Source organism: Camelus bactrianus, chromosome 13 (genome assembly GCF_048773025.1).
Source record: "Camelus bactrianus isolate YW-2024 breed Bactrian camel chromosome 13, ASM4877302v1, whole genome shotgun sequence".
NCBI classification, from domain to species: domain Eukaryota; kingdom Metazoa; phylum Chordata; class Mammalia; order Artiodactyla; family Camelidae; genus Camelus; species Camelus bactrianus.
The window spans coordinates 26,731,925-26,745,706 of NC_133551.1; the positions used below are offsets into that span (position 1 = coordinate 26,731,925).

The following is a 13,782-nucleotide window of genomic DNA, read 5'->3' on the forward strand; positions in this document are numbered from 1 at the left end:
ACTCTGCCAGTGAGAAACTATGCATTACAAGTGCACCACAGGGATGCTAGGCATGAGTCTGTGTTGTAAGAATTTCTAGCCTTACATCCCCTCCCCCATTTTTCTCCACCCTTGGAAACAAGGTGCACTGGGCCCTATATTTAATGAATGTCCTTTTTGAAAGGCATAGGGGTACTTGTCAGAGACCCAGAAACTTCCTCCAGGAATACCCTTCTTGGTCCAAATATTCATTTGGCTGGGAAAGAATCTAGAAATTGGGACAATAACTTGAACTTAAGAACTAGGCAGATCCTAGTGCTTAGGCTTGTACAGATACTGGTTGTTAGTAAGAAACCCGGTGGAACAAAGGATGAGCCATATTTGCTAGCAAAGAAGTGATGTTTTGGGGGTGGGCAACACACTGAGTGCCTGTATAGACACATACCCCTGACACCTCCTCCTTTGTTCAGAGATGTTCACATGTTTTCTGTTTATATCCCCTTCTCTGCTACAAGACTGCAAGCTCCTTGCGGGCAAACTTCCTATTTTTTTTTTTTTTACATCAGTAAGTATCTTTAAAAAAAAAGTTTTTTTTATTGAAGTGTAGTTGATTTACAATGTTAGTTTCAGATGTACAGCAAAGGAATTCAGTTATACATCCACATACATATATTTCTTTTCTTTTCAGATTCTTTTATATGCTATTACAAGAAATTGAATATAGTTCCCTGTGCTATAGAGTAGGTCCTTGTTGTTTATTTATTTTATATATAGTAATGCATGTCTGTTAATCCCCAACCTCTAATTTATCCCTCCCCGCCCTTTCCCTTTTGGTAACCGTAGTTTGTTTTCTAGGTTGTTTTTGGTTTGCAATTATAATTTGTATCATTTTACCTTAGATTTCATGTATCTTCATCTGAAGAGTTTTAGTGGAGTAGTGGAAACAATGTAAGACCATATGATAACATTTCAAAGATAGGAAATTAGAGAATATAGGGTTCATGTTTTCTTAATAATTTTATTAATATTTTCTAACTTTAGTTATTAGTGATAGCAGTACCATTAAACTACTGTCACTAATTTAATGGTGACAGAGAAGTCACAAAAGTTAAGGAGGTCAAAAAGTCATGATGCTTGGGGCTTGGATTAGCGTTACCACTTAAAGTCATTTATCTGTCTACATTTAGGAATAATATCCAATGTCCTCTGTTTTTGATAACGTAAAGACTTTCTATTTTTTTTAACTGCTGATACTTAGAATAGTACTCAGGACATAATAGATTCTTAGTAAATCTTTCATTGATTTTTCAAAAACATATTGAGCACTTATCATGTTTATTTAGGACCTAAAACTCTTGGTGAGATGTTTATTGATGACTTTGCGCCTGTGATCACTGGGTGTGCACCCTAATCTTCTATGATTCTTTCCTTTAAAAAGATTTGAACACTGTAGATGGAACTTTTCCTGGCTTCTAATTATGTTACTCTCTACTGCACAGAGTATTAAATAATATTTCCATTAAATGCACATTCAGCAGGCAATAACCATAGCTTAAGTTCATCTTCTTTTATACCTCAGCTACAGTAAAACTCAGACAAAAAATGAATAAATAAAGGAATTTTTCTTCAATAGAAGCAGAGACTTAAAATGCCTGTTTACCAGGGGGGAATGGGGGTAAAAAGGGATAAATCAGGAGTTTGAGATTTGCAGATACTAAATACTATATATAAAATAGATAACCAGTTTCTACTCTATAGCACAGAGAATTATGTTTAATATCTTGTACTAACCTATAATGAAAAATATGAAAAAGAATATATGTATGTACATGTATGGCTGAAACACTATGCCGTACACCAGAAATTGACACATTGTAAACTGACTATAGTTCAATAAAAAAATTTAAATGCCTATTTAACAGCTGAATTTTAGTCCCTGTGGATGATATGGTGGCTGATTTATTTGCTGCCTTAATTGAAATGATATCTAGCCATTAGGTACAAGTAGACATACTAGACAGGTGCTTCAAATCTAAATGTGTTCTACCTAGTTAAATATGCTCTGTAAGATATATTTTCCACTCTCCGTGTTTACTGACCAGCTGTGTTCCCAGATTTCTCAGTTCCTTTCAGGTTACTGGAAGCAAAACGTATTTCAGGATAGGTTCCGAGAATTAGGGGAAAAAAAATCAAGGAACAGACCATTGATCATATGATCCAATGACCATCACCTAAACGTACTGATGAGTGAAATTTCCTCTGAAGAAAGGGAAGGACTGGCAAAATTACTCCTTTGTCACCATTTCAAAATTCAGGGTGTCTTTAACTTGGGTTAGTGCCCTGCAGACTAATTGCAGGGCAGAGTTGAGGCTGTGGTTCAGATTATCAGAGAAATAAATTTCTATGGCCCTGGAATAGAAGAAGGATGTGGAACCCAGGCTTTCCAGATGCGCTGCTTGAACAGAATGCAGTGTCATTCCAAACGAGCCCCGGGCACAGTCCCTGACTCTGTGCTGTTTGTAATTCTACTTCCTACTGAAAACCAGAGCCTCTGCCTGCACCGATGAATAAGTGCCTCTGTCTGTACCTGAGAAACTATGCTTATTTCATCGATACGGATATTTTAGGCTTAAATGTAATTGCAAATTGTTTTAATTCTTTGCTTCCTTAGATTGGGCATTTGTATCCCATGTATCTGGTTTGTAGGGAGGTCTCCCTACATATCAGCTTTCATCATTTGCTTCAGGAACTTCAGTCAGAAGTGCACTAAACATTCGAAGCTGTTTGCTCATGTTCAAAACCCAGCTGTAGGATCACCGTGCTAGTGCTGTCAGAAGCCACAGGATTGTCCATTCTAATGTTTTCCTGTTCTTGATGAGGAGAGAGGCCCAGAGTTTTAAAGGCACTTGCCCAAAACTATACGGAGAGTTTAAGTACAACCAGGTCTGGGTTTGAGACCTCTGATCCCTAATTCCTATGACTCAAGTACAGAATGATCATTGCATAATCAAAGTACTCAAGATGCTCTAGAGAAGAGGTAAATTTTTGTTTGGGAACAAAGTGAACAGGTTCAGAATTAAGCTGGCTTTAAATTTTGTCAGAAATTAGCCAGATGAACAATTATATGAGAGGCTCTGCTAACACATCTGGGGACTCAATAACTGGCTTTTAGAGATGGGTAACAAATTGACAGAAGATAATCAGGCTCCGCAAACTATCCAATCTGACCCCACATTCTGTGCTCTGAACCACTACACTGTGTTTGTATCCTCATCACTTCCTTCTCAATTATTTTATAAAAAGAGTCATCTTTTTTTAGGCCTTTGTAATTGTTAACCAGTATACTCCCTTTCTAAAATCTCCATTCATTCATTTGCTCTTTAACTCATTTATTCAGCAGGCATGTAGAAATTATCACACACCAGGAAGCGAAGATGTATAAGACAGTTTCTCTGCTTAGAGTTTACAGCCCAGGGCGAGGAACACAGATTGTAACAGAAAATGATAACTCAAAAATCTGAGATTGAAGTTCACATACCCACGAGAAACATCTGCACAGTTTTGTGACTGTCTCTAGTAAGGCAACTTACAATGCACTTTCATGTGAATACTTCTTAGACTAAGCTTGTGAGGTAGGCAAAACAAACAGAGGTCCCAAAGAGGTTAAAATGTCGTCAATAAATCTCAGAGACCACGTCTGTCCCATTCACCACTGTGACTAGTGCATAGATTCCTGGCATACACTGGGAGCTCAGTAAGTATTTTTTGACTGGAAGACTGAACATAGATAGTTAATGTCAAAACTGAGCTTTAAACTCGGGTGTCTTGAGATCCATGTTTATTCGACTGGCTCCATATACAGTGACAGCTGTGACCATTACCTCTTTGTTCCTCAGAGTGATGGGTCTCATTTCCGCTGAGTCCCATTTCCCTGAGATAAAGCATTCTGGTTATTTAATGCTTACGAAGCCATTACCCAATATAGTAACAGACTTAACCACGGTCTCCACTGAGGCAGAAGATGATTGGTTCTCTAGGTGTTGCACTTCAGTTGAGTAGCTAATTTTTATCAGAAGGCCCATCAGATCCTATCAGAAAGGTGATCACACTGCTCCCCTGCAAAATCCTAGTCTTGGGAGTCCTGTGGTAAGTTTTGAGAACAGTGCAGAGCCAGAGATGTGACATTTTCTAATGGCAAACAACTATATTTGTTTCTGAAATGCCCACACTCTTTGTCATTAAACAATGACCATTACAAAACAAGTGGTTATGACGATGTCAATGTTGGCAATAATGAGGCTGATAACAAAATGGAAACCAGCTACCATTTACCAAGATCCAGTTCAGTATATGTGCCAGATGATACCTGTTATCTCAAACAAATCCTAACAATTCCATGACATAGATGATATTATCAGTTCTAATTTGCAGGTAATGGAGGCACAATGGCTCCCATTAAATCCAAATATTCAATAAGTACAATTTATTGTTTTTACTTGCAGCCACTTTCATCTGTCTGTCTTTCCACACACACATAATATTAAACAAAATACAAGTGTATCAGCTATAACGAAGGTCAAACCAGCAGCTGATTAAACAAAATATTGACGGCCATGGAATACTTCCCACTTCATTCTATGAAGTGGGCATTACTCTGACACGAACACCAGAAAGAAACATTACAAGAAAACAAACTGTAGTCCAATATCTCTCATGAACACAGACACAAAAATTATTTTACAAGTGTTGGTCAATCAAATCCAATGACATAAAAAAAAATAACACATCATGACTAAGTAGAGTTGTTCTAAAAAGACAAGACTTAACATTCAAGAATTGCTCAATATAATTCATCATATCAGTGAACTAAAGAATAACCACATGATTATCTCAATACATGCAGAAAAAGCATTTGAAAAAAAATCCAATATTCATTCCTTATTAAATCTCTCAGTAAACTAGAGGTTAAAGGGAACTTCCTTAATCTTATAAATGGTATCAATAAAATTCTGTAGCTTAATATCACACTTAGTATTTATAAACTGAATGCTTTCCTCCCAAGATAGAGAATGAGACAAAGACATCTGTTCTGTATTTCACATTGTGCTGAAGACCCAACTAGGGAAATAAGACAAGAATAATAAATAAAAGGAATATGGATCAGATATAAAGAAATATAACTTTCTTTATTCACAGATGACTTCATCATGTATGTAGAAAATCCTAAAGAATTTTTAATAAGCTATCAGAACTAACCAGTGAGTTTAGCAAGGTTATAGGATACAATGTTAAATTTTGAAAATAAACATCATTTCTGTGTACTAGCAATGAACAACCAGAAATGAAAATTAAAAGACAGTATCACTAACAATTGCATCAAAAATATAAAATAGGGATAAAGTTGATAAATATGCACAAACTGGTACACTGAAAACTGTAAAACAATGTTGAGAGAAATTAAAGACCTAAATAAATGAACAGATACATTGTGTTCACAGAATGGAAGACTCAATATTATTAAGATGGCAGTCCTCTCCAAATTCACCTATAGATTCAAGGCAATTCCAATCAAAATCCCGCAGGTATTTTCTATAAAATGATAAGCTGATAATAAAGTTTGTAAGAAAGTGTCAAGAACAGTCAGAAACAACTTTGAAAAAGAATTGGAGGATTTATATCATCTGACTTCAAAACTATTATAAAGCTAAAGTAATCAAGAGTATGATAATGAAAAAAAGATAAACATGTAAATCAATGGAACCGAATAGGAATTCAGAAATAGTTCTCTACATATACAATCAATTGATTTTCTTTTACAAAGCTGCCAAAGCAATTCAATGGTGAGAAAACTCTTTTCAACAATGATGCTTGAGCAATTAAATAACAAAATAAAATAAAACAAGAATAAATGAAAATTCTCCACTCTTACCTCAAACCATATACAAAAATTAACTCAAAATGGGTTATAGACTTAAGTTTGTAAGAGTTAAAACTATAAAAACTTTAGGAGAAAATATAACATTGGATCTTGATCACCTTGGGTTTGACAAAGGTTTTTGTTTCTTTTTTTTTTAAGTAGGACAAAAAAGGGCATGTTATTAAATTTTAAAAATCTTTAAATTGCACCTCATCAAAATTAAAACCTTTTGCTTTTCCAAGATTCTGTTAAAAAAAAAAAGGTAAGTTACAGCATGGGAGAAAAGATATGTGCATACATATCTGACAAAGTACTTGGGGCCATAATATACAAAAAAAAACTCTTATGACTCCCTAGATGACTAACACTCTAATAAACAATGGGCAATTTTTTTTAAAAAAAACTTGACCTAAGACATTATCTGAATAGAAAATAAGCACCTGAAAAGACACACAGCATCATTAGTCATTAGGGAAATGAAAATTAACTACACACTCTCTAGAATGACTAAAATAAAGGCTGATCTCAAACTACATTTGCTGAGGATGTGAAGCAACTGGAACTCTCTCCTTCACTACTGATAAAAATGTAAACCAGGACAACCACATTGGAAAACAGTTTGGCAGTTTCTTAAAATGTTAAGCACAACACTTACCATGTGACCAGCTATTCTACTTCTGGTTATTTACCCAAGAGAAATAAAAGCTTGTCTCGGCCCAAAGACTTGTACATAAATATTCGTAGCAGCTTTGTTTATTAATAGCCAAAACCTATACTGGAAACTACTTAAAAGTCCATAATGGATAAGCAAATCGTGGCTTATCCATACAGTAGAATACTGCTAATAAAAAGAGACAAACTATGGGTATATGCAAAAGCATGGATAAGTCTCAAATAATTATAAATGAAACAGCCAGACAAAAAGTGCATACTCCATAATAATATTTGTGTAAAATTCGTTGTATAAAAGAAAAAAAAATGCAACCTATAATGACAGAAAGCAGACTGCTGTTGACTTGGGGTTGGTGGTGGTCATGAAGGGTTATATTACAAAGGGGCACAAGGAAACTCTCGTGACAGAAGTGCCTACTCAGTTTCCTGATTGTATGGTTTCATGGGTCTATACTTATGCCAAAAGTTATCAAATTGTACACATAAATATGTGTGATTTGTTTTAGGTTGATTATACCTCCATGCAACCATAAAAGTAGAAAATGAAAACAGAAAGGTAGAGGATTTCTTCTCCCTCATGTTTCAGATTGAACGTAACTATTATGTGGCTGATATGGTAGGTAGCTCTGTGGTGTCTGGGACCCAGCCCCCTACTGTCTTCTTGCTCTGAAATTCTCTACAGGCAGCTTTCATCTTGTGATTTAAAATAGCTGTTCCAGCTCATTCCGTTAGGTCCAAATGATAGCCCGTGGGAAAGAGAGAAAAGAAGTAGGAGGCAAATCCTTTCTTTAAAAGGGTGTAAACTGAACTTTGAACACATCACTTCTGCTAACATCCCACTGCACTGCGCTAAGTGGCCATAACTTACCAAGGGAGGCCAAGAGATTTAGTTTTTTTGACTGTACTTTCATGTACCCAGATAAAACTCTGTTACCATTACTAAGCAATAAGAGTCCAGAAGTCTCTACCCACAAAAATATAAACATCTTATATGAAATTTCACTTGAACAAATTCAAGAAATAAGCTATTGATTATGTTATAGTTTGTAAAGGTCGTAGACCAGAAACATCCTCTTTCTTTTTTCTGTTATAAGATGGAAAGAGATAGATGCCCCAAGTGAGAAAAAAAGGAAAGTTCTCCTGGATCCTATAATCAGAGTTCAAAGCTGTGTGGGTGTTGAGAAGATGTGACAATTGCCTATGACTTTGTAGAACCTTGTAATTATGTTATCTTCTCAAAAACCCCCAAAGTCACTAAAACTTTAAGTTCTTTGATCTGTGGCCAGCTAGGTCCACCGATATTTCTCTGAGTCTGCATAATGTGTTTAGATCTCAGTGAACAATTAGAGCAATGTTTGCTGCTACTATCATCTATGTTCTGAGAAATGATTTTTTTTCTCATCATGATTGTGAATATTCAGGATCATGAAAGTCTACGGAATTTTACAGCTCTGCTACATAAAGTAGGGGGTCCCCTTTTCTTCCTGAAGATTCATGAATAGAAGATGAAGACATTCTGCTGAAAGGGAATAACAGCTGTAAACATCACTCGTCTGGGGCCCTTTTATTCGTTGTGGAATCAAAACCAGACAACATTTTTATTTCCATTTAAGCTATAATATTATTTCCCATCTGTTTCAAAGCATTTTATTTAACCTGACCTCATTTTAAACTTGAATAAAATGGGCTAAAAAAACTCCACTCTACAGAGTCCTACCTCCCTGCTTTCCCCTCCTCTTTACAGTGTTCTCTGTTTCTGCCATTTGACACTTTTTGTCTTCTCTCAGTTTATTTTTTCCTCTCCTTTCACAGAACTCACACCTTCCAAGTACTTTGAATTCAAAGCTTAATATGAACCATCTTAAGGGAGAGAAGATTAAGATGAAGAAAAGAAAAATATATCTATAGAACTGTCACATGGCTACCACCATATTTACAGAATTTAGGAAGAAAACAGTCTTTTAAGATAACCCATTCTCTTGGTCCCATAAGGGTATTTGGTGTTATCAAAACATGTGCTCTAGGAAGAAATACAAATGATCAATAGGCACATGAAAAAGTGCTCAATATCACTAATTATCAGAGAAATGCAAATCAAAACTACAATGAGGTATCACCTCACATCAGTCAGAATGGCCAGCATTCAAAAGTCCACAAATGACAAATGCTGGAGAGGCTGTGGAGAAAAGGGAACCCTCCCACGCTGCTGGTGGGGATGCAGTTTGGTGCAGCCACTGTGGAAAACGGTATGGAGATTCCTCAAAAGACTAGGAATAGACTTACCATATGACCCAGGAATCCCGCTCTTGGGCATATATCCAGAAGGAAGCCTACTTCAAAAAGACACCTGCACCCCGATGTTCATAGCAGCACTATTTACAATAGCAAGACATGGAAACAGCCTAAATGTCCATCAACAGATGACTGATAAAGAAGATGTGGTATATTTATACAATGGAATACTATTCAGCCATAAAAATAGACAACATAATGCCATTTGCAGCAACATGGATGTTCCTGGAGAATGTTATTGCAAGTGAAGTAAGCCAGAAAGAGAAAGAAAAATACCATATGAGATTGTTCATACGTGGAATCAAAAAAACAAAAAAAGACATAAATACAGAACAGAAACAGACTCATAGACATAGAACACAAACTTGTGGTTGCCAAGGAAGTGGGAAGGGACACACTGAGAGTTCAAAATTTGTAGATACTGACAGGCATATGTAGAATAGATAAACAAGATTATACAGTATAGCACAGGGAAATATATACAAGATCTTGTGGTAACTCATAGCGAAAAAAAAGTGACAATGAATATATATATGTTCATGTATAACTGAAAAATTGTGCTCTACACTAGAATTTGACACAACATTGTAAAATGACTATAACTCAATAAAAAATGTTAAAAAATGTACTCTAATTTTTTGTTTAGAAAACAAGAATCGTCACTATAATTATGGGCAGGGAAATTTATGGGTAAGTATGAGTTAGCATAAGAGAAAAGCCAGAAAAATAGGTATTAAAAAAGGAATACAGTGTCAGTAAAAATTAGATCCAAGTGTCTCTAATCTATCTTGCATAATTGTCTCTCTATAGTTCTACCAGTCCGATATTTTGTTCAGGTTAAGCACATTTGAGTTTCAATCTAGAATGATAAATTTTATACATCTAACATCCTTGTTTTAGTGGCTTTTGTGATAGCTAATTAGGATTCAACTGCCAGTACACTGTTCATGACATTTTTAAAACCAGTGCTTTGATTTGTTTCTTCTGTTTTGTAAATGTCACCCCTTTGTGAGCATTCTCAGCAGAAGGGAAGGTTGAAATATTTTTTTAAACAGAAAATTAAGTCTTGTGGATTTTAGATCACTGGGCAAAACTCATATTCTGATATTTTAAGATGTTTATTTAAAGTCATAATCAAACACCTCCAGCCCTCATTCAGCATACTGGGTGTAACTGGTTGGAAAAGAAGACATAGCACATGTATTGGGGATGAGCTGACAGATCCCACAGCTGTGACACAGTCAGTCAGCCGTGTGGCCTTTGGCAGAACACATGTGTCATTTGAGGTCTGGCAGCAGAAAAGGCAAATGAGTTCATTTTGAGCATGGGATATTCTTTAGGATTAAAACTGCAGACCTTCATTTTCCTAGATAAGTGGTTTCCTTTCACTGTTTTCAGTTCCCTGCAATTTCAATAAAGTTATGATCATGTTGAAATTGTTATTTACTAGCACTTATTGACAACAATGATAGGCAACAATTATTGAGTGCCTGCTAACGTGCCATGCAATATACTAGTTGCTTTGCACGAATTATCTCAAATGATCCTCATGTTAATTCTATGACGCTTGTGCTACTATAATGTGTTTATGGATGAAGACATTGCACTCACAGTTGGTAAAGTGCACACTTCAGTTCAGTCCTCAGACTCTTAACGGATACATTTCTCCACCAAACTCCCTGCACGAAAAGAGAATGAAGAAAACCAGTACTCCTTACAGTCACCCTCATTAACTTGAGATGTATTTCTTTTCCTTCCTTATAATATACTACGTGGCACACATGGCATTCAAAGATATTTTTTAAAACCTGAAATAAAAGCATCTTTGTCAAGTAGCTGTTGATGGCCTGAATATTTCATTTCACTTTTGAATTACTGTGTCTACAGACCATCTGATCTCAACCTCTTCTGAGCTTCATTTCCTGCCAACTCCACACATCAAACTGTGTGCAGTTACGCAGCATCCTGTGAACTCTCACACTTCAGGACCTTTAAATACACTTCTGCCAGGAGAGACCTTCCACATTTACCCATCCATTATGTCTTTTATAGGGCTCCCCCGAGCAGAATGAATTGCTCCTTCCTCTGTGATCCCACGTCAACTCATATATATTGATTACACAATATTTTCAGCACACCTTTTTGAAGGAGTGATATATACTTCTGTCAAATAATTACAACAGTGAAACATGGTTTACAATGTAAAGTATGTCTCCCTCTCATGCTTGGCATGAAGGCCCCTCCTAAGGCAAGAGCTATTCCCCTGAGAGTTACACACAGAAACATGTACGTACACATAGCTCTGGGTTTTGCAAGATTGGAAGCAAGGACTGGAAATCTGTCTAACAAACACAGTGTTCTGAATCTTGCTTTCTTCACTTGGCAATATCTCGGTCTCCTTTCTATATTAGTACATAAACCTTATTATTTTTAATAGCTGTAAATATTTTAATAAGGCATACTGTAATTTACTTAACCATTCTCCTATGATGGAAATTTGGACTCTTTCTAGCTCTTACAACAAGGCTGTGATGAGTATCCTTGCTCGTGTGTTTATACAGAAACCAAATGGATACAAGAACAGGCCTTGAAGTCAGATTTTCTCGGTTTGAACCCTGGCTCTGCATTAGTAGCTTCTCTATTTTAATGGAGTTATTTAACCTCTGTAAACTCCAATTTCCTCTTACATAAAATGAGGATTTAATTCTAATTTCATAGGGTTTTATTGGGATTAAGTGATTTACAACATGGAAGGAGACTTAACACGTAGTATATAGTAAACACTTGATGTTTACTACTATTAATAAAAAGATCATACATCTTTGGGAACCAGTGTGAGTATATGTTTAGGATAAATTCCTGGAAGTGGAATTTCTGGGCAGAGGGTATGGACATTTCCAGTTTTTATAGCTATCCATCTTAATTGGGTTCCTTTAGAAGCAGATCCTAAGACAAGGGTCTAAATACAGTTTATTTCGGTGGTGAAGGAAAACCCAAGAGGAGTGGGAAAGTGAGACAGGAAGGAAAGGCAGCTAATGAAGGGTGTGCTGGCAAGCCAGTCACCACGCTGGGTACCTGAAACTCCGTCCTGCTGAGGAGACTCTGGGAGCCAGTATTGACACAAGCTTCAGGGTTATCCTGGGCTTTTGGTACACTGACTCCCGTGGGGTACACTGTGGGGTCAGTTACGGTCTGAAGGCCATTATATGATCCAGGAAGCAGCGACACTCAAAAGCAGAGCAGTGGGAAGGCTCTGCTTTGGGTTCCGGCAATGATGGGACTGTTGGTAATCTTAAAAGAGTAATAAAATTGACTAAAAGTCATTCTGATTTTATCCTCATGATGTGCTGGGAATTCTCCATAACCCTTGTAGTAAAGTACTCCTCCCCTCAGGAGCATGCCCACCTTGTTGCCTTGTATTCCGCTGCCTGGGAGGTATTAATTTCCCAACACTTCTGGCCTATGTCACAGGCAAGAAAAGTGGGTTTTATTGGCCAGAGAAGAAAAGAAGCGCAGGTGCTGGCAGTTGGAAGCCTGATCAGCACGAGCTGAAGGGCCAGGGAGAGACGCGCTGGTCAGAAGACCAGCGGCACCTCCTGCATTTGAACCTGCCCCACTCCAACCGTCTACACAAGGTCACAGCCACTTGCACTGCTTGAAATAGTTTTCCTTTTGTTCTAGGATATAACGCTGTATTTAGTCACGATGTCTCCTCAAACTCTTTTTGACTGTGACAGTTTCTCAGAAGTTCCTGGTCAGGTATTTTTGTAGAATGTCCCTGTAGTGGGAATTGTTTGATGTTTTTCTCATGATTAGGCTGGGTTATGGGTTTCTGAGGGAAAAGACCACAGAGGTAAAATACCATCACGTCGTATCAAGAGCATACGCTGTGGACATGATTCATCGCTCCTGAGGTTGACCTTGATCAGCCGGCGAAGGTGGTGTTTGTTGGGACTTCTCCACTGTAAAGTTACTCTTTGCAATGACTATTTCATGTATCAACTTGACTGGGTGAAGGGATGCCCAAAGAGCTGGTAAGCATTATTTATGGTGTGTCTGTGAGGATGATTCTGGAGCAGACCATCATTTGAATCAGTAGACTGAGTAAAGATCTGCTCTCACCAATGTGGGTGGACAGCATCCAATCTGAAGAAAGCCCACATAGAACAAAAAGGCAGTGAGAGGGTGAATTCTCTCTTTCCTTCTTCTTGAGCTGGACCCCGAGACTTACACCTGCTGCCCTCCCTGCTCTCAGGCCTCTGGCTTCAGACTGGGAATTATACCATTGGCTCTCCTGGTTCTCAAGCTTGGACTGCAGATGGCAGATCATGGGACTCCTCAGCCTCCATAGCCACATGAGCCAATTCATATTAAAAAAAATCTCTTATATACACACACACACATACACACACACACACACACACACACACACACACATACACACATACATGTATATATGTGTGAGTATGTGTATATATATATATGTCTCCTTATTGGTTCTGTTTCTCTAGAGAACCTAACACACTGTTCCCTGCATTCCATGCTGTGCTCTTTAGTAAGAAGCCACTATGTGCAGTCCATACTCAAGGAGTGGGGAGGGTTATGCCCCCTCCCTTGAAAACAAAGGAGCTATGTAAATTATTTGGAATTCTTCTACATGAGAGATTTGTCTGTTCTCCCCATTTATTTATTTATTCAATCATTTATTATTATCAGTGTGGACCCATGGATATTTATTTCATACTTTGGATTATAACCCAATGCAACTCTATTTTGCTGCTCAGAATGTTTCTTTCTTGGCCATTGGGAGCTTTCAGCTGGCTTCCGTGTCCCTTTGACATATTCCAATGATTGTGTGCTTTGTTATGTTTTTTTAATACTTCCTTACTTTCTAGCATTCCAAGATTTCCTAGGTTTACCTT

At 37.2% G+C, this 13,782-nt stretch overlaps 1 protein-coding gene and 1 long non-coding RNA gene across 2 annotated transcripts in view; one reads left to right on the plus strand and one right to left on the minus strand.

The window, feature by feature from the left end:
• The window catches only part of PTGER3 (prostaglandin E receptor 3), a 120,171-nt gene extending 111,680 nt beyond the window's left edge, over nucleotides 1–8,491 (plus strand). Inside the window, exon 3 of the mRNA XM_074376247.1 lies at nucleotides 8,381–8,491. Within this exon, the coding sequence (XP_074232348.1) occupies nucleotides 8,381–8,476 (96 nt within the window). The 3' untranslated portion in view covers nucleotides 8,477–8,491. The remainder of the gene's footprint in view (nucleotides 1–8,380) is intronic.
• Nucleotides 1–13,782, minus strand: part of LOC123619259 (uncharacterized) — a 258,225-nt gene that overhangs the window by 25,748 nt on the left and 218,695 nt on the right. The gene's annotated exons all lie outside the window — the stretch shown is intronic.